The following is a 27,517-nucleotide window of genomic DNA, read 5'->3' as shown; positions in this document are numbered from 1 at the left end:
ATAAATCAAGGTTTTCCATTAAATAATTACATTTAAAAGTTTTGTTTTATAGTTGCCAGGTGTCATTTGTTCGTTATTAAGAAGAATAGAAATAATGATACATACTATAAATGACGGAAGTATATATATCAAGTAATTCCTTGTATAGTGAACTAAAGGTTCTAAATTCAAGAAAAAAATATATATTGTAACATTAATTGTATGTATAAGCTTAATTTCTTTTACAAACTGTAGGAAATATATATTTATCGTTGTAATGCAGTTTGCCTATTTTGACTATTAACATTTTAAAAAATAATTTGTTATATTTTATTTTTTCTTCTAGGTGTAGTAAACTGCTACAATTGTGTCAAAGTCATCGAGACTATTAGATTTTTATCAAATAGCTTCAACAAATTGATTCGTTTAATGCAAAATTTGTAATATTCTTGGAGGAGCTATAATTCTTCCAGCTGTCAAATATCTTTTTTTAAAAAATAGATTACGTTATTATTATTATTATATCTTGAATTCCTCCTGCCAACTTAAACTGTGACTTTCACGTTGCTTTTCTTTTCTAGTGTCGAACCATTGGCTGTAGGACTGTTAGATATCTTTGGGTTTGAGAACTTCTCTCGTAATTCTTTCGAACAACTTTGCATTAATATTGCTAACGAACAAATTCAGTATTATTTCAATCAACATATATTTACGTGGGAACAACAGGTATGTAAAATATATTGATAATGTTTTAAGAATTATAGCGTATAAAATTATTATTATTATTATTATTATTATTATTATTATTATTATTATTATTATTATTATTATTATTATTATTATTATTATTATTATTATTATTATTATTATTATTATTATTGCAATTTAAGTAGCACTTTTTCACATATCATACTGTCCAAGAAAAATAATGATAATTCTTGTTGCAGTTTATTGGAGAGCAAGAAAGAAAATAATATTTCGTGAAAGGTCAGGTTATGACCTTAATTTATTCAATCTAATATTATTTGTTAAGTATTTACCTAATAAATAAGTATTATTGAGTATAAGTTGAGAATTTACGATTTTTTTTAAAAAATATATGTTATCATTTTTTCTGAAGTACTATATGAAAATTTCAAAGCATGGTTTCAAATAGAATGGGTATTGTAGATTCATCATTAATATGCTTTGCAATTTGTGTTTGATGGAACTGTGCTTACTAGAAACTCGTTTTTACCTTAATTTCTGTACCTTAAATGAAATCTATGTACAATGAAGATAAAACTAGTTTCTAAATTCTATAAGATTCAGTTCTAGGCAGTAATTGTTTTAGTAATTACAATTAACTGGTTGCGTTCTCTATTAGTGTAAATAACAAATTTTTCGAATCTTATTTACTATAATTTGTAAAATAGTATTAAATATGGTTGAATTATTTTCGAAAATATATAACGGTAGTGAAATACATTTTTAATGATTTTTATGTGATATTGAGGAAAGAACGGATTTTTATTTCTATATTGAAGGAGAAATTTTACTATGATTTTTTCCATTTAGATTTCTTTCATTTCGTTCTTATTTAATACATAATACACACGATTTATTATATGAATTAGATACGCCGTTTTTGGATTATTATTGATTGTCATACTCTAATACTCAATAAAGTTATATATATTCACAATTTTTGTAAAATATTATGTATAAACGTAATTTTACGGCCACAAAGTACATAATTTTTATTTATAAATTTACAATACAAATAATTTTATATAGCTTGACTAATTGACACTAATAGTCTGGTGATTAAATACATCAATTTATAAACATCTCCCCCCCCCCAAAAAAAAAGTACTTTCTACCGTGAAATATCAGAAAAATGTATTCATTGGACTGATACAAACTGAATTCTTGGTTTCTAAAAATTTTGTATACTTTTACTCATAATGATATTGTGTAACATTTTACCTGATCTTATAAAATAAAATTGCGTCCAGTATCAATATTATAATGTTTTTATTCGGTGCTTATGAAGTTATTCTTGTTGGTTAAGTTAAGCTTGTTAATTCTAATATAATTCCCGGAACTCATTGTATCTAATATTATCACTTTATATAAATACAGGCAAATCAATTGTAGTACATAAAACTTATTGCTTCTTCGATATCTAATTACAAATATTTGATGTTAAACTAGAGTTACGATTCTAATACTTCAATATGTTCATAGTTATTAATATTTCCATATGACCAACAGTTAATATCCGTCTATCGGTAGGGTCTAATATCATATTATATCAATAAACTCTCTGTACATAAACTGTATTATAGTAATTGTACACATTCTTAACAATTGCCTTCTTTTTGATATAAATTATTTCTTACTACGTGGCCTGTCCGGAAAGGAAATGCCGTTTGAAAAGAAAGTACTAAAACAAAAAATACTAAAGCCAAATTTATTTTTACTTGAAAGAGCACACAAACTATTTTTCGACATAGTTTCCACCAATGTTCAAACACTTGTCAGAGCGGGTGACCAACTCGTCCAAATCTTCCTCCAAAAAACATCCTGCCAGGGAAGACTACCGTAATTCCAAGCTTTTTTTTTTTTTTTTTTTTTTTTTGGCGTCGTCGTCACTTTCAAAGCATTCTATTATTCATTGCATTTTCACCGTAAGTCTCTACAATTTGACGATCAATTTCGCCCGGAGTAACGTTCTTTGCACTCAAAAACCGGATAACAGAACGAATCTCACAATTCAGCAATTGTTTTAAACATTGTAAACGATCACAGGACACAATACACTCGCGACAACTCAACCGTACTGGCGTCAGTGAAGAAGCAATGAACCAGTAAAACTAGCGTGCATGTGCGGAGCGCCGAGACTAGTGCTGCGGTACCGTTCAAACGAAACGGTGCGTACTTGTCGAACACTGGCGGGATGTTTCGTTGAGGAAGGTTTGGACAAGTTGCTCACCTGCTCTGACAAGTGTTCGAGCATTGGTGGAAACCGAAACAGTTCTGTCGTTAAAATAGTTTAAGGTGTGCTGTTTCAGGTAAAAATAAATTTGGCTTGAACAAACCTGTTTTAGTAATTTTTTAAAACGGTACTTACTTTAATGACACGCCTCGTATATCATTATAATAAGTGTCTCCAATGGAAACATTTACTGTTCAAGATTCATCAACTTCTAACATATCCTTCACATCAAACTTTTTTACTTCGTTTCCTTTTTTACCGGTTAACATTCGTCATAACATTTTTCACCCGATCAGTTAAAATACCAATATCAACTTTAATGTATCATTTTTTCTGTACTCTTCGTAATCTATCTACTGCTGTATAATTATATGATGACATTGTTTCTTGGTAGGAATATCTGGCTGAAGGCATTCCTGTGGATTTAGTGGAGTTTTCTGACAACCGTCCAGTCCTTGATATGCTGTTATCTCGGCCGATGGGTCTCTTAGCTCTTTTGGATGAGGAAAGCCGGTTTCCTAGGTCAACAGATCGCTCTCTGATAGGTAAGTCTGCTTAAAGATAATTCCATAAAAGTCGCTTGATTTATTGGTTGTTTCCACATTTCAATACAAACGGAGCAATATAAACTGAGAAATTTGTATACTCTGTTTTATAAATAACAAACCACAACATTCCTGAAGTTTTTCATCCCCTCCTAATGTAACACTGAATTATGACATTTATTGCAGCAAGTTAGGACGATTTTGTTGGTGATAGCGATGCGGAACTACAGCCGTTTCCATATTACTGTAAGTTTATGCCTAAGGGCATTTAGTATTACTTTATCAGGGTTCGATCCTTGTACGTCCCTGTTCGGGAAAACATATATTACTGTATGTGGTTCGTGTCTTGCAGTTCCCTAGGAGGGCTTAAGCATTTATGACAGTACGGGATTCGATCCTCTATGTTTTGGACGTCTCCTTTAGGTTTTAATAGCAGTTCGGAGGTTTTACCAAAGTCGATCATATAACCACTGGACACTATGGTTCAGAGTTCGGGTTAGAACATTCTGGGAAACTGACATAAAAACTTATTCTAATCGTATTCTCAATCCTGATACAATTTAATAATGCGAAAATTATTATGTTGTATAGGCATTAGTTATTTATGCTGGAAAGAAAAGGTAGATTAAAATCTCTTAAACTAGAAAATATAAAATTATATCATGATAATTATTTTGATAGGATATGCGAAATTTCACTTTTCATTTTAATAAACAACACTGAAACTGCACAAACACATATTACATTACATTTTGGCACTTCGATTTAAATAATGGATATGATAATGCGATTTAACATTTGGCCCAATTGTTCTTATTACATACGCGGAAGACGCGGAAGTCGCAGGTTACCGGTTGAACTTCACTACATCGTACGTTTTTATTATTTTGCACTTTCACTTTTCATTCACTTTGATGCTGAAGAAAGATAATCTTTGGCGGTCCCAGGGAGATGTCCTTAAGATTGGGGGTAAGAATTCCCTTACTTTCCATTTTATCTTCTTTCGGGTGGTCTTGAAGTTTCTCCATTGCGCAGCTAGCTCCTTGTCGTATAGACGACTTTACAAGCAACAATTACGAACAAATGTTTTAAGATTCCAATTTTTCTTCGTGAGACAACATTTTCATTATCATCAACGCACCATATATTTAGTATTGGTTCATGGTTGCACCATACAACTTTTAATGCGCTAAACACCACAATTAACTACATAACAAATACACCATAGTTCGCGCAGTGTTGTTCGTCTGCTCATCCGGAGCTGACTGGCTGGCTCTTTTTTTCATATCCGTGCTTCTACCAAGCAGAGGGGCTCGCAATGCAAACTGTTGATGTCAGAGCTAAAAATAACTGACAACCTATAAGCAGGAATTTTTGGAGACGAAGTTTGCTCCCTGTGTTGAATTTTAGCACCGTATTTGGAGAAACGAGAAGGTCCACCAAGACTTCCGTCGCAGACGCGACACACACATGCATATGCATATTCGTCTGTTTGCTGAGAGAAAAATTCTTAAGAGTGCTTTTATACGAGGTTCACTTAAAAAGTTAAAATTCTTTTCATTAATATTCGATGAGCTGGACCATATGGTTACATGAGGAAGCGTAATCCGCTACTAAATATACATGATATTGGGTTTGTCAAGTCATATGCATAATTACATGTTACTACAGCCAAAATTATAAAACTCATCAAGAGTATAAAGACAGTTTTTTTTTTTTTTCAAATACTTTTTCAGTAATTTCTCGAATTTAAGAATATTTTTCCCATCTTTTGATACGAGTATATATTGTATCTTAATGAGTTGGTATAATACCTTACCGTATGCACTATACCTTTCTGATACATTGTTTCTATGTTGAATCAATGTGATAAACATCTCTTCTACACGTATGTATTATATATCTTTGCTTAAATACTAAATCTAATAGCTTTTTGTATACTATTACATGATACAAGTATAAACTTTAAAAATAAAATACCAAGATCTTTAAATAACTGTCGACAAGAAGTTCTATTTTTTCGGCATAAAATCCTGATATTAAAAAAAAAAATGATTTAAATGTTATTTTCACTACTATTACCTCAAAATATGATGCTGCAAATTCAGGGTGGACCAGAGGAAACGTATGTGTTTTAAACCGCTAGTACTCGGCGACAAGTAGGAATATTGATTTTGAGCGACCGTTAGCAGACAGCTCAGACAATGCTGTTTTAGTCGCTATGAAGCGTTGGAACGTAGAGCATCGTGTGTTTGCGGTCGGTTCAACGTCGTTTCCGTCTAAAGTTTAATGTCGAACGTCGAAGTACAGTCCAGGATCGAAATACTATACTCCGATGGGTTGCAGCGTTCAGAAGTACTGGATCCGTAAATTTGAGATCATCATGTAATATGCGATGAAGCGAACGACGTGACATACCCAGCGATATAGCCTGTCGCCTGTAGCGGATCGTTTCTGACTAGTAAGAACTGCCCTTTTCACTCTGTCTACGTTTTGGAGCTGGAACTGAACGGGAAAGATCGGGTGGTTTCTTTTTCATCACAGATCCAGTACTTATGAACGCTGTAACCCATCGGAGTATAGTATTTCGATCTGGGACTGTATCTCCAAGTTCGACATTACATTTTTGACGAAAAAGTCGTTGAACCATGACCACAGAATCATTGTTTCTAAAGAACTGCTCGACCGCAAACACACGATGCTCTACGCTCCAACGCTTTATAGCCACTGAAACTGCATTGTCTGAACTGTCTGCCAACGGTCGCTCAAAATCAATACCCCTATTCGTCGCCAAGTACTAGTGGTTTAAAAAACATGCGTTTCCTCTGCTCCACCCTGTATTTTAATACCGCAAGCTACATTTATTTTTCCCTAATAGTTCTTATTACATAACAGAGGCGACTTAATTTAGAATAAAGATTATTTATTTGTTTTTCCTAATTGAGATTATCTTTAATTGTTACTCCTGTGAAAGAACCGTATTTTAAGTAGTTAATCTTTTTTGTTATTAAAGCAGATGTTACGGGTAATCGAAACTCCTAGTGTGATAAAAAATCAATTGTATAAGACTATAGACATTTAATATAAGACTATTGTCGTCAGGTATCTCAACACTTTACTAAATCTTGTTTGCTGATTTTCGTCACCAAATTTTCGTTGTCTCTGGCTATCAAAATATTTATGACGTCTACATATAGAGTTAGTTTAAATGCCATGATATTCAGTTCTAGATCCTTCATAGATCCTATATAGATCATAGATCATAAATCATAGATATCATAGATCATAGATCATAGATATATATATACAGCGAAACCTCTGAATAATGGACACCAATGGGACATGAATTTTTGTCCGTTACTGAGAGGTGTCCGTTACAGAGAGGTTACAAAAATTTAATTTCTCACAACGGTAATTGTATGCAGTAATACACAGAAAACGCATTTTGTATGAGCGTAAATACGTAAAATTCAATATGAAAATACTTTATTTAGTACGTATTTGAGTTACTGGGAGGGATGAAGTAGAAATTCATTTCTGTTAAATAATATTATTGGTGGGAGATGTATTAATATATTCGTATACCGCAAAAGATAATGCGTGTATGGTAATATTCTTAAGTACATGTCATCACACTGTAAGTATTTTTCATTTATTTCAAATTCTCAGAACCTTCTCAAAACACGCGTTAGGAATAAACTAATGGGCTAAACTTTTGTTTAGCGAAAACTGCATGCTTTTTTCTTCTACAAGGGTAATAAACTCTTTAGCAAGCGTCCACTGAGAATCCTCAGTACGATTGCAGAAGAAACATATATGTGTGTGTGTTTGTGTATCGCAGAACCGAGAATAATTTCTGTCCGTTATGAAGAGGTTACTGAAATGTTTGGGGTGGGGAAAGGACTGTCCGCGTCCGTATCTGAGAGTGTCCGTAAAAGGGAGGGTTTTGTTCCGTAAGAGAACATGTTTTTTCCGGGCCAAAAATATCTGTCCGTATTATAGAGGTGTCCGTTAAAGGAGGTTTCACTGTATATATATATATATATATTAACCAACAAGTCGTGATTTACCATATCGGAAGCGTTCAATAAATCTAGAAATGTACCTATGCATCTTTCTTTTTATCTAAATAAGATCTTTTTTTTTTTTTTAAATAAAGTTACAGGTTACTGTTTCTGTAGACTTTCCTCGTAGAGACTAATAGACTAATAGACTAATAGACTAATAGACTAATAAGATATCATAATATTAAAAAAAAAAAGTGTACATTAATTTTTTTCAGTATTTTCCCAGTTTCAATCGTAGCCATAAAATATTTTTCCCAAAACCATGACATTCCGGCATCTGCAAGCTGAGACACCCCACTGATAACGACGCAGTTTTCGACTTTCTGGCGCAACTGTATGGGTGTTACCAAATCGGTCGGATTTAAACAAATTAACCTTCAGTATTTTGTTTTCTCTTCTATCATTCCCACAAATACTCCACTGTTTTTACGTTTGACTCACTTAATTTTCTGTACAGCTCTCCACATCAACTTCGAAAGACTTTCGTCGTTTTCCATTCCATACTTAGGTGGTATCAATGTTTTTGTCCGTAGGATTCAGTACTTCACAGGTAGTATGTCATGGAGTTTACTCAGTCCTTTATTCAAGGACACAGAATAAAATTTTCTTATTTCCAATCCAAATTAATACAACGCCTACAATTGTTTCGAGCTCCTCGTGCTTGAGCTATGCTGAATTGTTGCAAGAGTAGTATAATTGATAAATTCTATCCTTACTGACTTATTTATTATGTGTATTTTTAATGTACTTGTTAATAACAAAATGTTAGTAAGTCATCCATATTTTCTTCTCATTTCAGACAAATTCCATAATAATGTTAAAAGTAAATTTTACGTAAGGCCAAAGTCAAATGCCCTGTGTTTCGCAGTGCATCACTATGCAGGGAGAGTGGTTTATCATGCAGAGGGATTTCTGGAAAAGAACCGTAATTTCTTGCCACCAGAGATTATTCAGCTGTTACGACAATCTATGTTTGATATGGTTCGATTTTTATTTCAATGTCCTTTGACGAAGACTGGGAACTTGTATTCAGCAACGCCACAAAGTTCTCCACGTGAGACGCCGGTGGATGGCTCCAAGGTAAGACTCTGATGAAGTGTTCTTAAGAGAAATTGAAAAGTAGAAAGGAATTGTCAAGCAATTCCAGTGGGAAATTTACATTAAAAGAAATTATCCTAACCTCATTAGTATTTTGCTATCAATGTCAGGTCATTTGCCCAAATTGAGAACCACTACAGTTCTTTGATAAATGTGTTAATCTTGATGAAGGAATGATTCATTTAAATATCACCAGTGCTGTAGTCTTAAAATTTTCACAAAATATACACTGTTTTGTGAACATTTATGATTGGCATAAAAGACAAGAACTAGATTAGTTGGTTGGTGGTTAGCGTTCCATTCAGCAGCGAGATTATATGAAACGTGGACCTACAGCTTAACGTGGGATCCGAACCACATGAGCTCGCACCGGAAATCGAATCCAGGTCTCCCGCGTACGCTAATAATATATCCACAAGGGAGCTTGGTCTTATGGCAAGAAAGAAGTATTTTTTTTTAATGAACAATGTAAAATGCATGTATTAAAGGCTACAATATTGTTTTATAGTCTATGAGCATTTTGTAGATTAAGCCACTAAGCCACCGCGGCCCCTGAAAAAAAAAAAAAAAAAAAACTTTAGTTGCTCTGATATCACATACGTATTTGTTCTTAATACAGGTGTGTAACAAAACTGCTATTTAGCCCTAAATAAAATATTAAAACTGTTTAATGAGTAATGAAAATTAACATTCATGAAAACCTATAAACAGTCATAAAAAAAAGTCCACCATGTTTAATTTTTGAATATTCAATGTTGCCATTACCAACATGTTCTTAAGTATAATAACTTATTGAATAGTCTACTTACTAAGTTGGATCATACGGAAATTTTTGGTGCCTATTACAATATATATTTCTGTGGCAAAGATTGCAAAAGACTAGAAGAAAAATACATAAAAATAATAGCACACAATAAGATATATTAGTGAATAAAAAACACAATGAAAACTGTCTTATTCTAACTAGTTTCTTATCCTCTTTTTCATTACATTCAATATTAATTAAACTTACTACATACTGTGTATTGCTATAATTATCCTAACGGTTTCAGAAGATTAGCCTGCCATCATCGGTAAATTGGAGTTCTTTACTGGACAAGCATCTCACATTGCAAAATGGAATATCAACTTGTACTTTTGTGTGTACAGAATTAATGAAGGATGAGGTAAGAAAACTTAATAAACAGGATTATTGTTCTTCAACTCTTGAAATAGAATACGAATTCTTGTAGTATCTTAAAAAGCAAGAAATACTCTTAAGAAGGAAACACACGTTGCACCCCGTGCTTTTGTATTCCTGTTAAAACATCATACTTCTGTATTTCGACCGGCGCTGGGGCCATAGTCGCGAAGACTCCTGCCGCAAACTGGAAAAAATTATTGAGACCTTATGTAGTTTTTAGTCCTTTAATAACGAAATACTCCAAATATTTAAGAAACATTAAAATATTTAACACTTAACAGTTTGAATTATGTCTATTTATTTTTAAGGTGTAAAATGTATTCTTGGGAAGATTGGTCTCGTTTAAGGTAGTTTCGCTTCTCACTATCTTTGTTTCACATTGTGCACTATTCCCTTGGAATAATTCAGTTCTGTCTGTTCACCTATGTACAAAATTTGTTTTAGTTATTTAAACGATATTCGTGTCTTTCCTTTACAGGATTGTCTGAGAACTACAGATACTTGTTAAGTACAGAATACCGCTGCCAGATGATGATGTGTGACTTTTTACAATTTAAATAAAATCGTATTTACAAATGTTCGTGTTGAACGTTTGCAGTGTTTCGCTATTACAGGACTACAAGCTACATAATGTCTCAGTAACTTCTTCCAGTTTGCGATAGGAAGGTTCGCGACCATGGCCCCAGTGAGGGCCGAAATGTAAAAGTATGAAGTTTTAACAGGAATACAAAAGCACCATATTCAAAATGAGTTCCTTTTCTGTGTTAAATATGCACCTTTGAGCATCTTCAGGTTATTGTAAGAACTACTCTTCTTTATGGAAATCACAAAGGAGAACACAACTTTATCTTACATTACAATATTAAGGTTGTGAAGAATAATAATCATGTTTATTAAATTTTGTTACCTTATGTTTCATCAGTTGTGTACATACTGAAGTACAAGTTGACATTCAATTTTATGATGCCAACTAGATGATTTTCCAGTAAAGGACTCCAACCTATCGAGAGTTCAAGCTCCTTCATGGCTAAGCGGTTAGCGTACGCGCCCTTGGCCTGGGAGATCTGGGTTCGATTTCCGGTGTTAGCTCATGTGGCTTGGATTCCACGTTAATCAATAGGTCCACGTCTCATATAGCGTCACTGCTGAGCGGGACGTTAAACTCAAAATAAACTCAACTCAACCTACCGAGAGCTCCCTGGTGGCTATGTAGATAATGTACGCGCCTTCGGCGCAGGAGATGCGGGTTCGCTTCCCGGCGTGACCTCGTGTAGTTTGGATCCCACGTTAAGCTGTAGATCCACGTTTCATATAGCCTTGCTGCTGTAAGAAATGCTAAACTCAAGTCCAATCCAACTTACTGATGATGGCAGGCCAATCTGTCAAAATCGTCAAGAAAAATCTTAACTGGTAAGTTTAACTAGTTATTATTTACATGCGTCAATTTCTATCATTAAACTAACACATCCAACACTGTTCTTCTCTCTTACTATTCGTACACTTCCTTATTGATTTTACGTTCAACTTCTATATTTTTTTTCACACATATTTCAAAAGTCTTTAGTCGGTCTTCATCGATGTTGTCCATATTTTTTCGCCGTAGAGAATACTTCACACAAGAGATTTTAAGAGAGAGAATACTTCACACAAAACATTTCAAGATTTATGTTCACTCCTTATTCACTTTTTTTTTTGTCACCCTTTAGTACAATAAAAAGAAATACTAAGTGATATTTCTAGATAAGACGAAATGCAAAGGTGAAAGGAAGTTTCAAAGAAAATATTATCATGAAATAAATTATTAAAGAAAAATGTTAGATGAAAACTTCGAGGATAAAGGGAAATCTAAAGTATGAATTTCCAACAGTAGATGGCATTCTATACATTATACATTTCCTTATTTAAGTGTTCCACTAAAATTCCTTCAGAGATAGTAATAGAGAAATATAATATTGGAATTATTAAGGCATATAATATGTTCTCTATATGTAACCTTAATGACATTTGTGTGTTCGAATTATTCGCCTTATATGTAAGGTTAATGATGTTCTGACTTTGAGTGTCCTAGGTGACAATAGGTAATATACTTTCGACTTTATAAAATATTCCGGTTAAGATTTTAAAATATTCTCCCATCAGTTAATATGGGTATATGGGGATTAATATATGGATATATTAATACGTTCTCCAAATATATCTTTTCATTTTAACATATATGTTTGTCTCGTTTCTTATTAGATAAAGATCTCACTTACTCTCTAAGAACCTTCCAACTTATGTTGATTTTGAGAAAACAAACATTTTTATACGTTGTTCATAGATTTTCAAACTTAGAAGGAATTAAATGTATGTAGTAGTCAAATGGATGCAGTAGAACGTAGAACTGATGGTAAAAGACCAGATGGGATGACCTACATACCTTGGAAGAGAGGCAAATCATTGATTTGGGATTTTATATGCACAGAATCTTTAGCCCTGCTAACCTTCCTTTCTCCTTACTCTAAGCGGGTAATGTAGCTAGTCGAAAAAAACAGAAAAAAGAAGATAATACAGTAACCTAACAGAGAAGCACCATTATGTAATCATTGTCATTGAATCAAGTAGATCGTGGGGCAAGGAAGGCCTCAACTTGATAAAGAAAATAGGTAAACGCATCACCCATTTATCCGGTGATGATAGAGGAAGCACCTTCCTAATTCAAAGAATAATTATGGCAGTAGAAAGAGGTAATGTAGCCTCTATATTGAGAACCATGCCACCAGGCAAAGAGCTAGAGATTTTTCTGCTTTAAAACACCTTCCATTATATCTCTTTTTTTTTTCTAGAAGAAGTAGTTTAGTTTTTGTCTGACAATTAGATTTTTTTAAAAAATATTATTTGTGTTATTAGAATCTGTTGTTCCTTGTATTTTTTTCCTTATGCTCTTAACCTTCATATATTCTTGTTGTTCTTTTCACTTATTTACTAGTTTCCTGCACAGATTACATTTCGTTATTAGTGTTATTATATGCACTATAGTATTATATATGTATATGTATACTGCTCCTGATCAAATTTATAAACATTAAATGTATTCCATACAAGAATTTTATTGAATTGTTATTTATTGCATTTTTAACTGTTATTTGTTTATTTTTTTAATATAGGATCAGTATAGCAGTAGAGGTTTGGCATCCCAATCGCGTGCCCAACAAACTGTGGCAACTTATTTCCGGTATTCCCTGATGGATTTACTACAGAAAATGGTCAGTGGTTCCCCACAATTTGTCCGGTGCCTAAAACCCAATGATGCTCGAATTCCGTCTCACTTCGATATTGAGAAAGTGATTCGGCAGTTGAGGTACACTGGAGTCCTCGAAACCATTAAAATACGACAGAACGGGTTTTCTCATAGGTTAACATTCTCAGAGTTTCTCAGGAGGTAAGCATAAATAATGGATTTATTTATTTGTGTTCATGTTAACAGATGCATAGAAATATAATAAATAAACCGACAATTTTCATTTTAAAGCTTTCTACCGAGATTTGTAGTTTAAGTGCTTCCATTAAGTCTTAAAAGACAGAAAGAATGTGTAACTTTGATGTAGTCTTATAAACAAATAAAGGTTCCACGGGCGTCAATTCCACTGGGAACACCGAGACGTGTCCCCCGCCTCAACATTTGTAAAACGGTTTTCGTCCTCACCAATATTCCAAGTATCTTAGGTGAACTACGACTCAAAAGAGGCTCAACCATGTAGCAGGTTGCTACGTTCACAGAACAATGTTGGACAAAGTAGATATGAAAAAATGTGGCACAAAAATTTGTTTCCAATTGTGAAAAAAGACAGTCAGTTTTTTGGCCCTATGAAGGTGAAGATGGAGCAAACTGTACAGTAACAAACGGTTTTTGTTTAGATAGCGAGCAGCAAAGCGAGTTTAGTTTAGCTTTAAAAGAATGATGTAATTTTTTTTTAACTATACATTGTTGAGCTTCAGTTACAGTAGTTGTAGGCTTGTGGGCATAAAACCTGTTTCCAAAATTTTATCTTTTCTGAGTATTTACTTCACGCTACCTTTTATGATTATTTTGTTTTTGACATACACTTGGTATCATTTAAGTTTAATTAAAATTGTGAAAAAAACTTGAATTTTATTGTTTGAATAAAAAACAAACTGTAAAGTGTGTGTGTGTGGGGGGGGGGTTCTTTTAGTATCACATTTTCCAAAAAACTAGACTATCAAATGTAAAAGTAAAATACAAACATTTTTTAAGTTTTTAAGCAAAAAATGCTTTAAAACACATGTAAGATTACTATTTCTTTAATTTTCCGGAGGAGGGTATTCCTAGGGCATATTCTGTATACCTCAGTCCCTCTGCTAGTCTGTCTCCTCCAAAGTTTATGTGCTGCTGACGCTAATGAAAGGTTCAGAACAAATGGCCTGAAATAAGTTTATGGAATTCGTATCTTCATGGTGTTTTGGTATTGATTAACTCTAGTTACACGTGAAAAATTGTTTGTTCGTTGTAGAGTAACAACCATCGATGGCAATTCCACAAAATGACTTGTTACATTTACTATAACAATATAAAACGACATATTATTCTTATGTTTAAATTATCATGATTAAATGTTAATTGATTTTCAATAGATCAGCAAAATTTTGCAACAATAAGTAGATAAAATTTTTAAAAATTAAAGAAAAATGTTGATCGAATTTCACTTATTGATTGTAATGTCATACTACCTTATATTTAACCTATTAACCACCGGAACTCGATGAGACAAATTATTTGAAATTTTTAAAAGTAATTGGAGTTAAGATATCCCACAAACACTATAAACAAAATTTCAGCTATGTACAAGTATTTCAAAGTTAAAAAGAAATAGCGTCTTATTTTCGAGATGCGAGATTTCAAAACAACTCAAGCTTGCATGTTTGTTGCTAAAGACGACCAAGTCTATCATTGTGTTAAAGCAAGTCTGTATGCTTCTGCCATCAGTGTAAATATCTTCATTTTTATTTATTTCATACGAAATTGTTTCCTACACGTCCTATCCTTACTAAAATTTTCTTACCTGTGTCTTGATAATGCTAACAGCTATCAGTGAAAATTCAAAAATGTAGCATGTTTGCTTGAATGTAACTAAAGAACACAACAACACACAGAAGAGCAAGGTTTTATGTTTATGGGTGACATTTTTACCTTACTACTACTACTACTAAAAAAAATGAAAAAAGAAAATAAGTTAACAATCGTGTCTGATCATTAGTAACGAATTTGGTATCTTAAACTTCATAAATCACTATCTTTGTAGAAATTTGTGCCCGATGTAAGAAGTAAGGAAAAGGAATTATTCAGATCGAATATAAATGGAAACCAATGTTGTTTGTCTAAAATTAATTGGCAAATTAAATTTTTAAAAAGAATCACATTAAGCAAGAATAGACAAACTACCCTGTAGATGATTAGAGCCTTACTGGGTAATTTTCATGTGTAATGATATGTCTTGATTTGTTCCAGGTACTGCTTCCTTGGTTTTGGTTTTAATGAGCGTGTTGTGGCCTCAAGGGATAATTGCAGACTCCTCCTGTTACGACTCAAAATGGATGGCTGGGCTCTTGGAAAAACCAAAGTATTTCTTAAGTATTACCACGTAGAGTACCTGTCCAAACTTTACGAAGATCAGGTGAGTTTTACTACATTGAGGTACAAGTATCTTTACAATTTGGGTAATGTAAGTGGTGAAGTATAGTAGTAGTCATAGGCGGAGTTATGGGGGGGCATAGGGGGAATTGCCCCCAGCTCTCTGAAAAAAATAAAAATACCACCTATAATATCCTTTAGTTCTCATTTGTATTTACCGTACCCACCCCCCAGCAGACAAAAGGTCTGCCTCCCAGGAGACAATTCCTAACTCCGCCCATGGTAGTAGTTCTATAAAATGTTACGAATTACACCCTATGCAACTGTACATAAACGATAAGCAAAGTATTTACCTTTGTCATTGCGTCGTGGTTTCTTTTTCCATCGTTATTTTTATTAATTATGAGTTATACACTCTTCTACTGTAAACAGCATTAAACCTTTAGTATATACGAATTTAATAGAGTAGGCTACGTTTGAGGACCTCTAATACACGTAGTACGTTAATTAATGATCTGCTGATAATTTTAAATTTGTTTGTTTAATTCTAATCATCTCTGCTTTGCAGATACGAAAAATAATTTTGGTACAAGCATGTGTGCGCCGCTGGTTGGCTCGTATGAAGTATGAGCGTCGAAAGCGTCAAGTGGCGCACAGTGTGGTCACTCTTCAGAGGTACGTCCGTGGATGGCTGACACGGAAAAGAATCCACGCGGAAGAGAGCAGAAGACTGCAGGAAGAACAACAAAGGCAAAGAGAAGAGCAGATTGCTCTCGCACAGAGGAAGAAAAGTAAGTGGATTTAATAATAATAATAATAATAATACTAATAATAATAATAATAATAATAATAATAATAATAATAATAATAATAATAATAATAATAATAATAATAATAATAATAATAATAAACTTTTCCACCATTACAGGTCACTTGCCAAAAATGAGCTTCGAATAGTTTCCATATATTGCAGTTCTCTGCATTGGAGTAGGAATTATACTCGTTAATTAATATCATCTCAATTGGTCCCTCCCCCTCTTTCTTTGTTTTACCTTATTCCTCTCTCTCCTTTAACTTCTACCTTGTTCTCTATCACGCCCCTTAGAATACAAGAGTTCTGGCCAGTAGTCGAAGTGAGAATATGCGGTGGTATGCCATACTGTCTCTGGTTTTTCAGTAATGAAGACATACCGCCTCTGGTTTTTCAGTGATCAAGACATACTGTCACTGGAAAGTGGATGCTAATATACATTTAATAAATCCATTTTATACACAGTAATTGACGAATAACTTCGCATGCAAACATATTTTATTTCTATGTAGAAATAATTTCTAAGATGTCAGCACCGACATTTTTATTATCTTTTTCCTACCTTTTGTTTTAAAAATAAGGTGTCTACAAAGAATTTCAGCTAGTTTATATTTTGTTGTGCCATATTCAATTGTTTCTTTCTTATGTATGTGTGTGTCTTCTTGCCTTAATGAATATAAATGCCATGTTTTGAGCATGGGCGAATGTAGAGGTTGTCTGCTGTGGGGGCGAATCTTCCGGGGTCTGGAATACCCCTCAGTCGAGTAGGGGGTTCGGGAGTTCTCCTGCGGGAAATTGTTTAAAATTGTTAATATCAAAACTCGGTTTTTGAGCATTTTCGTGTATACCTAAGTAATTATCTGTAATAAAACATAAGGGGATATTTTTAAAATTGTTTCCCAAAGAATTGGGAGCGAGGCCAAAGCCTCTTCCTGCCCCCCTCCCTCCCCCCAGCCATAACTGTGGAGAAGCTCTCCTATGGTTTTGAGTTATTGTGTAAATAGAAATGCAATCTTTTGGGCAATATACCCTCATTGTAATTCAACATTTAGATAGCCGATATGTCGAGTCAAAATCGTAATAAAACATACTGCTTCTGCTTTTCCTCCACTTCGAACACGTTCTGGCTCGATCTAGGGTTGCCAGCTTTCTCGTATGATACGAGAGCTCTACGTGGCACAATTTTTAAGCTTTCTTCCCCTTCCCGATTTGATTTAATATGGGATTTCATCTCTTTCTTATTAATAAAATGGCCACTATGCTTAATGAATAACATTAGTTTTAGGGGTTTTAAGATTATCTTTAAGAGTAAAAGATCTTGACATAAATAAAAATAAACTGAATGACTAATTTTGTTCCTTGAGAGAAAATATCAATGCAAAAATTTCTACTGATAGTAGTTCTCTGCAAAAATGGATATCAGTAATGACAGAGGCAAAAGAGAAACGAATTAATACTCAGGACTTGTTGAACAAAATTTTTGTTTTTGTTCAGAGTATTCCAGCATCTAATGCTCACAAAGAACGCATTTTTTTTCTTACATGACAACAAACAGTCCGATGATAGCAATCGATGTACTTTAGTTTTAATGAAAGCTGAAGTACAAATCACTTTGCATTTTGACTGTGTTTGCAGAGAATTTGTAGATTATATAAGAAGAAGAAAAAAAAAAAAAGACTCGAAGTTCAGGTTACTGTGAAACATGTAAATAAATACAGCTTTAAGTAAGAACCTCTGTACTCTACAATAATTTTATTGCTGTTTTCTGTAAAAAATGTTTTAAATCTAAGCTTTCATTCATAATAGCCATAAGATCGTAACAAAGTCTCCTTTACTGAAGAGCCTGACTTACTAAAAATAATACAAAATTTACCGTTTTTCTTTTGCTTGTTTTTTATAAGTGAAAAAAGATAATGAAATGCAACTTACCACAATCATAGACAATGTTATTCTATAATAGAAAATAGGACTCTGAAGAATTTTCAATGTTGTCATCCATAGAAATTACAGTGTTGCCAAAACATTTCTCCCAAAATCTAAGTTAAGGCAGAGACTAGAGGAAGGAACCCAACTGCATTTGATTACGTATCATGTTGTTTTGGTATCCTGTGAACTACTTTTTAAATAACGTTATTATTTAATTTTAATAACTGTTTGTTGAAACTATTTTGTTTATTACAAACTAAAGAAAAAAAAACAGTAGTTCGATCCCAGGTCATGAAAACTTGGACAACATTGGACATTGTGTCTGTGGGTTTTCTTCAGACTCTTCTGTTTTCTCCCATTCCGCCAATTCTTTCATAATCATTCGCTTAAAGTGCATAACCGTGGGATGTTAAATTATTGTTTTTTTTTTTTTTTTTTTTTTAAACCTTTCATAATGTTCATGTTTATATCCTATAGTACACTCCATATGAAGCATATGACGAGTTATTATTATTATTATTATTATTATTATTATTATTATTATTATTATTATTATTATTATTATTATTATTATTATTATTATTCGTTTAAAAACTTCTTCCTGCATTTTTCCACAGTTATTATTATTATATTACTTCTTCTTGTGCACTTCGACCATTGGTTGGTGGGCAGCATGGAAATTTTAAAACTTTTCTCTCCCTTGGGAGAGCTGTTGTTATACTTCAATAAGGTCTCTTCTTCATAATTGCATTTAGATATTTTATCCTTAGCCTTCCTCTTCCTGGTTTTCCTTCTGGCTTTCCCTTTATCAGCACAGTGATCCAATCGGAGTGCCGAATAAGATGGCCAAGCATGCTATTTCTTCTTTTTCCTATTATCTTCATGATCTGTCGTCCTTCATTAGCTTCCTTTAGTACGTCTTCATTTCCTTGTCTTTTCGATCCATGATATATGCATCATTCTGCGCCAACACCACAATTCAAGTGCTTCCAGCGCATGCTCCGTACTAGGGTCTTAATCAATCGTTTACGAACGTTCACCGACACATTTTTTGATGTTATCAGTCCTGTTATGATACTAATAGTTTTATTTCTCGTTCACTCTTCATGACTGCGTAACAAAGAACGTTTTCCTATGAATCAAAAACTGACCATTTGTTCTATTTCTTCCTATAAATTCTACAGTACTCAATTCTCTTCATTCGAGTCTTTTTTTCAAATAAGATGATAGAAAGATGCATTTATTTATTTTTTACTTTTAGGCCCGGAAAGAAATCCATCCAACAAAGGGGTGAGTGCAGGAGCATGGCTGAAAGCGAAGTTAATGGGAGCATTAGCAGTTCAAGATAGCGAAAACAAGGAAAACGTTGCTGTACAGAGAAACTACACGAAAGAACAAGCTGCAGTTGTTATTCAAAGTCGTAAGTTTGTTAAACTTTACTTTGATTTATTTAAAACAATCTCTTGTTATTTACAATATTTTTCAAAATATTTTTGTATGTTCCTGATGTTAAGTTAATTTGGTCTAGAATTGTTAAAGCAATAATTATTTCAGTAAGTTCTTCAAAGAATATGGTTTTCAAACTTTCAGGCTTTTTTTAAAAATAAAAAAAAAGAAAAAGAAAAGAAAAAAGCTTGAAAACTCGTAAACTTTGCAGAACATAAACTACACGACGGGCAGTCAAGAAGTTCCCGGAATTCTGTTGTAGCTCTTTATTACCACAATATAAGTATACATTTTGTTAATCGCCTTCAAAGTTTGTCACCTTCGGAACACACAGACTCTTGTTCTACCACTCCTGCGATTACTGGAAACACAGACGAAAGTCTTCTTTTGGTATCTTCCGAAGTTCAACCGTTGCGTTTCTTTTTATCTCTTCTACGTTGGCGAAACAGAAAAGGCCCGTTTTCAGCTTTGGGAAGAGCCAAACATCCGATGGTGCTAAAACTCTTTTTAAGGCTACCAAACTCTCTGAAACAGATTTTCCCCAATTTTTCACATGAATTTGATGTTTGAGCGTTGCTCGATCTGTGAAATTACACCAAGTCATCACCACACACTCCTTCGTTCAGCTACATTACTCGTACACTGCTTGTTATAACGTGTTAATACTTGTTAAATTCCTAATTAGGCAACCTAAACATTGTACTGTACAAGGTTCATTGTGATTGGATCACAAATGCCAAAACTACAACATCCCGGGGACTTCTTGACTATTCCTCACACTTTGTGCATTACTGGAATAAAATATTTTAACAAGTCTTAATAGTTCCTTTTGCGTGCATGAAGATGGTTTCATTTTATAGTTTATGCTAGTTGTTGTCCGGTCCCCAGTTTTTTTTAGGTAAATTGCAAAAGAACTGGATATGTATGAAGTGACCAGGACAGAAAATAGTGAACTCAGCAATAACAAGATTTTATCGAGGAAATCTTTATAATTTAGACCCTTAATTGTTTGTTCCATTGATAACGACAGACCAACTGAAATCAAGTTTCAATTAAACATTGGGAAGAAAATTGCAGAATTGATACTCTGCATAAATAATTACATGAAGTCGCAATATCGCTCAAAGCGTCAGGATTAAAACAAATGATGGTACCATAAAATCAATAGGTGTAGACAAGCTCAGCAAAAAATTAGTCCAGACTATGTACGTAATACAAACTCTAGTCCCAATACTGAATCTACAATCAACTGTATCCATATACTATGTCATATTTTATTCTCAAACAAGATATTAACATTAAAAACTACATACAAGTGACAAAGTGTTAGTTGGCAAAACTGTCACACGTATGTAGTTTTTAATGTGAATATATTGTTTTGCTTAGCAAATTGTTTGTCCTAAATAAAATAGTGAGTATTAAAGACAAAGTATCGTATTATTTATAATGTATATAATTATTATAATATTATTTTGACGCATTGTATTATTCAAAGTATTCTATTTGTTTTAAAAATTGACGAATTCTATGATATTTTGTACTAACGCTTATATAATATTGTGGCTGAATGAAAAAATATCTTTACCTGAGACGCGTAAGTCTCAGGTGTCTATGATGTAGCATGTACAGGCCAAGGTCACTTATATAGGCATGATAAAGAGGAATATATATATATATAAAACTGAAGAAAGAAAAAAAAAACATAAGATAAAAATGTTAAATATAACGATACCAATATATCGGATCTTTCAGGTTATCTCAAAGAGACAAAACATAACATCAACAGAGTGAAATTGATCAAAAGTATCATTCATAGGAAGTCAGACATACGAAATATTTTTCTTTCGAATGAGGGGATCAAAATTGAATTTAGACATGAACACTTTGGACAAAACTTGAAACAACATCATTGACATCTTCAGCTATCACCAATGACGTTAAACAAACAAAAAAAAATATTCTATCGAGCATAAATTATATATATGTATTGTAACAACAAAGCAATTTTTGCCTAATTATTTACATTAAAATTTAACAATCAAATATTGTTAAAACCGAAGGCCTAATTCAAATTTGTAACATTCAAAGTTAATTAAAATTAGAAATTAGACAACAATAAGATCCCACTTTGCATTAAGTCCACTGGCAAAACTACAAAATATCGAGCATAAAGATGTTTCATTTATCACTGCAAATTTTAATTGCCATACACCTATCCCCACTGTACCTTACCTCTTCTTACGTAAGTGTTGACAATGCTGTCAGTTGTCACCGAAACAATCCATAAGAATTTGGGAGAACAAAATGAACCTTTTGACTTTATAATTTAATTTAGAATGTTTGTACTCGGAAAAACATGTTCATAAGTTATCATTTGCATTTCATTATCTTTTCTTAAAAAATCTTGGATTATTTTGAGTAAGAGTAAATCATGACATCGAAAATCATGACATAAAAGAAAGAAAATGAGTTATTGATAAATTCATTTTTTTCCCTTGAAGTTTAGAAGGTGACAAATTGTATTAAACTGAAACTAAACTTCTTGGTAGGCAGCCACTAACGGCTTACGGGTCAAGCCAACTGCTAAACTGAAATTGAAAGATTGGGATCGGCATATCACATAAAAGAATATTTTTAAATAGTCTAGTTGTGAGTTCTTTTATTTTATGATCAGTTACATATGTTCAATATATATTTGCCTGATATCTACTGCGTGACTAACTATTAAACTTAAAATTATGAAATGATTTAGTTGATCAAATAGCGACTTTGTAATTTATTTTGTAGATATTTTGTGATAATATTTGTTTTCTTTTTTTCAGATTATCGAGGATATACGGTCCGAAGACGATGGGGCTCTGAGTTGGAAGCTCGTGTCCGAAATGTACTTCGAACTCATAACAATCCAAATGATGCCCACCATGCTTTGCAGGTACACACTGTAAATCAGTTAATATATATCGAGTGTATTATTTGTAGAAACTTAGCAGGCTTAAAAAGTAAATTTTAGTTAATGTACAGTTGCCTTAGAGTTGCACATTTTCTCTTGTTGATATCTTTCGAATTAGATTACAATTTTCCTTTATTAATGTCGTGTGAGCCACATTTTGATCTAGAAAGTTTATGAGGATCTATCAGAGTTTTTAATACAGTATTGTAATAATATACACTGTAGAAAATACTGCTTATTTTCAATAGAAATTGAATATTGAGTGGGAAAAATGCCTATACAGTATAATATAATGATTAAATAAAGGTGAGCCAATGCATGAGTGATTGTAACTTTTCTATCATTTTTATTGCTATAGGATGAAGGACTGTCTGCAGAGGACGCCGCCATGATCATCCAGAGGTATTACAGAAGTTGGAGACAAGCTGCTGCTAAGCCTGCTTGGAACAACAAACCTAGTCCAAAGAAGAGACCAGCTCCTCAGAAGCCTCGATCACAAGACCATCAAGCTGATCTCATTTCATTTTCACAAAATGTAAGAGTATTTTCTTCTTCTTCATTTTTCTTTTCTAAAGAACAAATTCAATGCATATTCGTGCATTATTTCCTCATCATAATTATTACCAATCTTCAGTGGCGGATTAACGCATAACCACAATACGCACGAGCCTAGGAGTGCCAAGACTAAAGCAGCGCCCAAGTAAAAATATATTTAACAAAAATCAATTATCGAAAACCTCGGTCTTTGTTTGTTGATAGGCTTATTTTATAATTTTAGAATCAAACACTACTCTATAATTGCACTTTATTCTTTAAAAAAGCTGAACAGCTTTGATGGCAATAGGCGCCCGAAAAATTTAATTTGCTGAAGTGCTCACCTGTGTATGCACATCGTATTAGCTTTCTCTCTAGTCTCTAACAGATTAAAAAACTAAACAGGGGCGCTATCGACTTGGATTATTTAAAGAGTGACAGATGGGAGTACTGCATAGCACCAGTCTGTTTCAATTACACCGCGTAACATAGCATTACCGTCCAAATTAGAACATGTAAAGATGTAGTCTATGAACACTATATGATTCAAAACGTCATAAATGTGTGATTTATATAATGTGATGAACGGAGTTTTTGTATACCGGTATGTATATATTTTGAACATGGTTTTTGTAAATGTGCTTGTGTTTTATGAGGAGTGCGTACGCGTGAATTGGGGAAGGGGAACGCTTTACATCAGAGTGTTTATGGGCACCAGAAACCTTAATCCACCCCTCTTAATCTCAGCTCTGTTTCATACTCTCCGTTTAAACATTCTTAACTTTTTTGAAATTTTTATAAGTTTTATAACACTATTGTAGCTTTATCAGTAGATGGTTTTCTATTCAAAGAAACCTTGGCATTTGGACATAGCCTAATGTTCAGCAAACTAGGGCAGAACAGTGTATAGGATTCTTAACTATATTAATGCCTAAGTTTGCGATGTACAGTGGACTCTTTTTAATTCGAAGTCCAAGGGGACACGAAAAAACTTCGAATTATCCAAAATTCGAATTATCCAACAACATTCACTTTCACTTATATAACAACGAACGAACCAAGGTACTGTGCATCTAAAACATATTTATATGGTGAAGATTTTACCTTTAAAGCAGCTTATTATTTGCGTGATCGAATACCGCAAACTAACAAACGACTTTGACTCCACATAATTCAAACTACGTGTACAATGGACAGTGGTGTATTTACGATTTTGTTTCGGGAGGGGCTTTGCTAACTTTCGGGGGGGGGGGCTTTGCCTGAAAATGTGAAAATTCAGCAAGATATTTCATATACTTTACTATAGTAAGTAAGATTTCGGGGGGGCTTAAGCCCGGAAGCCCCCCTAAATACGCCACTGACAATGGAAAATATATTTACGTACAACACTACGACATACGTTGAATAGCCCAAACAGTTAAACACCAGTAACAATTTGAATAGTCTGTTCTCCTTTTAAGAAGTCGTAAACCTCATTTGCTTAAATTTGATTGTTTTTGTACGGTCAATAAATCTTGAATTTCATGTATTGCGTGGAATACGATATCAATAACATTTGGTTGACTTTATCAATAATTCATCTAAAATTTTCAATCAATTCTGAAACAAGATGAGATTGGCACACTTCTCCCCAATTCACCTTCATTTATTACATAATATTTTCTATTTATCTTTTGTGTTATTCTTCCCTATGGCTGCATCTGGATAACTGGAAACACATTAAAACTGTATTTCTCTGTTTACGTGTCCAACATTAAAAATTTTCAACTGTATTTACTTCGATTTATCCAAAACATAGGTTCAAAAGTTCGATTTATCCACGAATTTTTAATATTGTTTTCAATACAGTTTTCAAGGGGAATGGACTTCTGTTCGAATTATCCAATATTTCGAATTAACCAAGTTCGAATTAACGAGACTCCACTGTATTATGTTTCTCGTGCACTTATACGATACAGCATTTATATAGTTTCTTAGTTCTTAGTAAAAGTTCAGTGACAAATAAAGCAAACATAATCGCTAATAGGTACAACTTCGTGCAAAACTTAAAATTTGATTAATTATTTCCTGATCTGCCTTCTGTGTATTTCATTTTCACGATAAAAATGATTTTAAAAGACAAAAAGATCACATATATACAACAGATCCTAAATTTTTGTAAAATTTAAGACACATTTGGAAAGCGTTTATAAAGAACAAATTATGAAATGTATTGATAGGCTTATTTTATGTATCATCGATTTATACAAAATGTTTCCTGTTGTAAATGAGATTCGTCAACACTTTATAGGCATCCAATTATGTATGTCACCAGTTAATCAATCAATTTGCTAATAAGTTTCAAAACATTGTAGATACTATAGTTTATCACATTGCAACACCACAAAAGAACAATTTTTTTACTTTTCTCAGTTCTAAATTCTTTTCTTTTGCTAACATTTCATGTTTTACTCTTAAATGAATATATTCGCTTGTATTTTAAAAAATCTAAAAATACAGTAAAATACCCAAAAATAAACTATAAAAAATCAGAATAATGAATGAATATGTATTTTTTCTAGAAACAACTATAAATAAAAAGCTTCATCTAAGAAATACACTCTGAAATTACTATTTCCACCTTCAGCTTAGCAGTTCGAAAAGGAAATTTTAAAACTAGACAAGAAACATGGATGGGTAAAAAGCCAGATTGGAAAGAAACACTAAAACAGTGAACAGTGATTAGTGAGTGATAACCAAACATCTGTACAACTTTCCTTTGACGACAAGTAGTTTTTTTTTTTTTTTTTAACCTGGTTTTTTACTCCTTCATGTTTCTTGCTCATTTTTAAAATTTTCTTTTCAAACTTTTAAGCTGAAGCTGGAAATAGTGATTTCCGAAAGTATTTTTTAGAGGAACATTTGGTCTGCGGTGAAAACTAAACTTTTTATTTACAGTTGTTTCTAAATGTAATCACCATTTGCAATAAACTATATAGTTATATATATATATTTTATTTCAAATATTTGGATGTCCATTACTTATTCGACACTCCCCTGTACAGGTTCATGCATTAAATCAAGAAGTTCACAAGCATCTCCGAAGGAACAAACCAGGAATTCGTTTATCGGAAGTCGACAATGCACCAAAGAGCTACATTCGCCCTCGAGGGTTCCAGTTAGTGCCACAGCTGGTACGAATGCAGCACCAGTCAGGTGGTTATCAACAGTCTAACGGCAGGAAACATGTTCATCAGCTGGTTAGTAGAACTACTTTCTTATTTATTTTTTTTCCGAAACAAATAAATCTAACTTAAAATTTGTTATAGTTTATCCTATTATTCAAAAGTAAGTTAACGTTTGTTTTTGGTTCGTCTGGTATTAATGTGTGACTCTTTTCTTCTCTTGTCGAGTTTTCGTATTTAAAATCGCGGCTTTAAATTCATGTATATTATGTAACTAAAACTTATCTTATGAAGAAGTTGTTTTAATATAATTATGGTTTCACCGTAACCAAAATGGCTGAATTGCCTGTTGTAATAGGTAGTGTAAAACAATAAAATTGATAATCATCATCATCATAAGTATTCTGCCATTATTACCAGGCCACTTGCCGCAACTGAGAAGCTACCATGCTACAGAGTTTTCGGCGAACCTCTTCATGTTCATGTACGATTTTTCTGTTTTGATTTCGTCCATCAATAGTAGCCTTCTTCGCCCCTTCCCTCTCTTTTCTGCCACCTTAACCTCTAGCACGTCTCTCATAGTACACTTCCTTCTTAGCCAATGTCCCAACCAGTTTCTCTTCCTCTTCTTAATAATATCTGGAAGTTTTCTTTTCTCCCTCACCATTTCCAATACCTTCTCATTCGTTATTTGCAATTAATTTTCTCCATTCTTCTCCACGCCCACATTTCGAAAGCTTCCAATTGTTTTTCATCATTTGTGTATAATGTTCATATTTCTGCCCCATACAGTAACTCCACACGAAACATTTTATGAGTCCTTTTCTCAGCTCTTTATTCAAGGTTCCATAAAATAGTCTCTTCTTCCTCCTAAAGACTTCTTTCACATTCCTATCCTTGCTGTTATTTCACATTTGCACTTCATATCATCACTAATACTATTACCCAGGTATCGAGAACTAGTCACCTGGTCTATTTTCTCTCCTCCTTCTATTGATATTAGCACTCGATATTTGAAACTTAAAACATATAAAATTAAACATCATAGCAAATAAAACTTGTCAAAATATAAAATGATTCCACGTAGAAAAATTCGTAGATTGGTAGATTCCTAGATAAGATTGTAGAACTTAAATGTTCATCCAGCACCCATATTGGAATCATCAAATCCATGTCACATTCTGAAGACATGAGGGGCGACATCA

General features: G+C 33.1%; 1 protein-coding gene across 7 annotated transcripts in view; it reads left to right on the top strand.

Moving 5' to 3' along the window:
* LOC145683980 (myosin-IIIb-like) overlaps positions 1-27,517 on the top strand; it is a 569,781-nt gene that overhangs the window by 511,919 nt on the left and 30,345 nt on the right. For all 7 annotated transcript variants that reach the window (XR_014131222.1, XM_081755734.1, XM_081755762.1 and 4 more), the window contains 10 exons: positions 561-705; positions 3,354-3,504; positions 8,371-8,651; positions 12,999-13,273; positions 15,359-15,524; positions 16,050-16,272; positions 19,480-19,638; positions 22,487-22,596; positions 22,973-23,149; positions 26,193-26,387. Coding sequence is in view for 6 of the 7 variants with exons in the window: in XM_081755734.1 (XP_081611860.1) it covers positions 561-705; positions 3,354-3,504; positions 8,371-8,651; positions 12,999-13,273; positions 15,359-15,524; positions 16,050-16,272; positions 19,480-19,638; positions 22,487-22,596; positions 22,973-23,149; positions 26,193-26,387 (1,882 nt within the window). In the remaining variant the exon portion in view is untranslated. The remainder of the gene's footprint in view (positions 1-560; positions 706-3,353; positions 3,505-8,370; positions 8,652-12,998; positions 13,274-15,358; positions 15,525-16,049; positions 16,273-19,479; positions 19,639-22,486; positions 22,597-22,972; positions 23,150-26,192; positions 26,388-27,517) is intronic.

This window comes from Thermobia domestica, chromosome 1 (assembly GCF_964235325.1).
Source record: "Thermobia domestica chromosome 1, izTheDome1.hap1.1, whole genome shotgun sequence".
NCBI classification, from domain to species: domain Eukaryota; kingdom Metazoa; phylum Arthropoda; class Insecta; order Zygentoma; family Lepismatidae; genus Thermobia; species Thermobia domestica.
The sequence above is the reverse complement of the archived record's forward strand: the minus strand, read 5'-3'. Positions and strand labels throughout refer to the sequence as shown.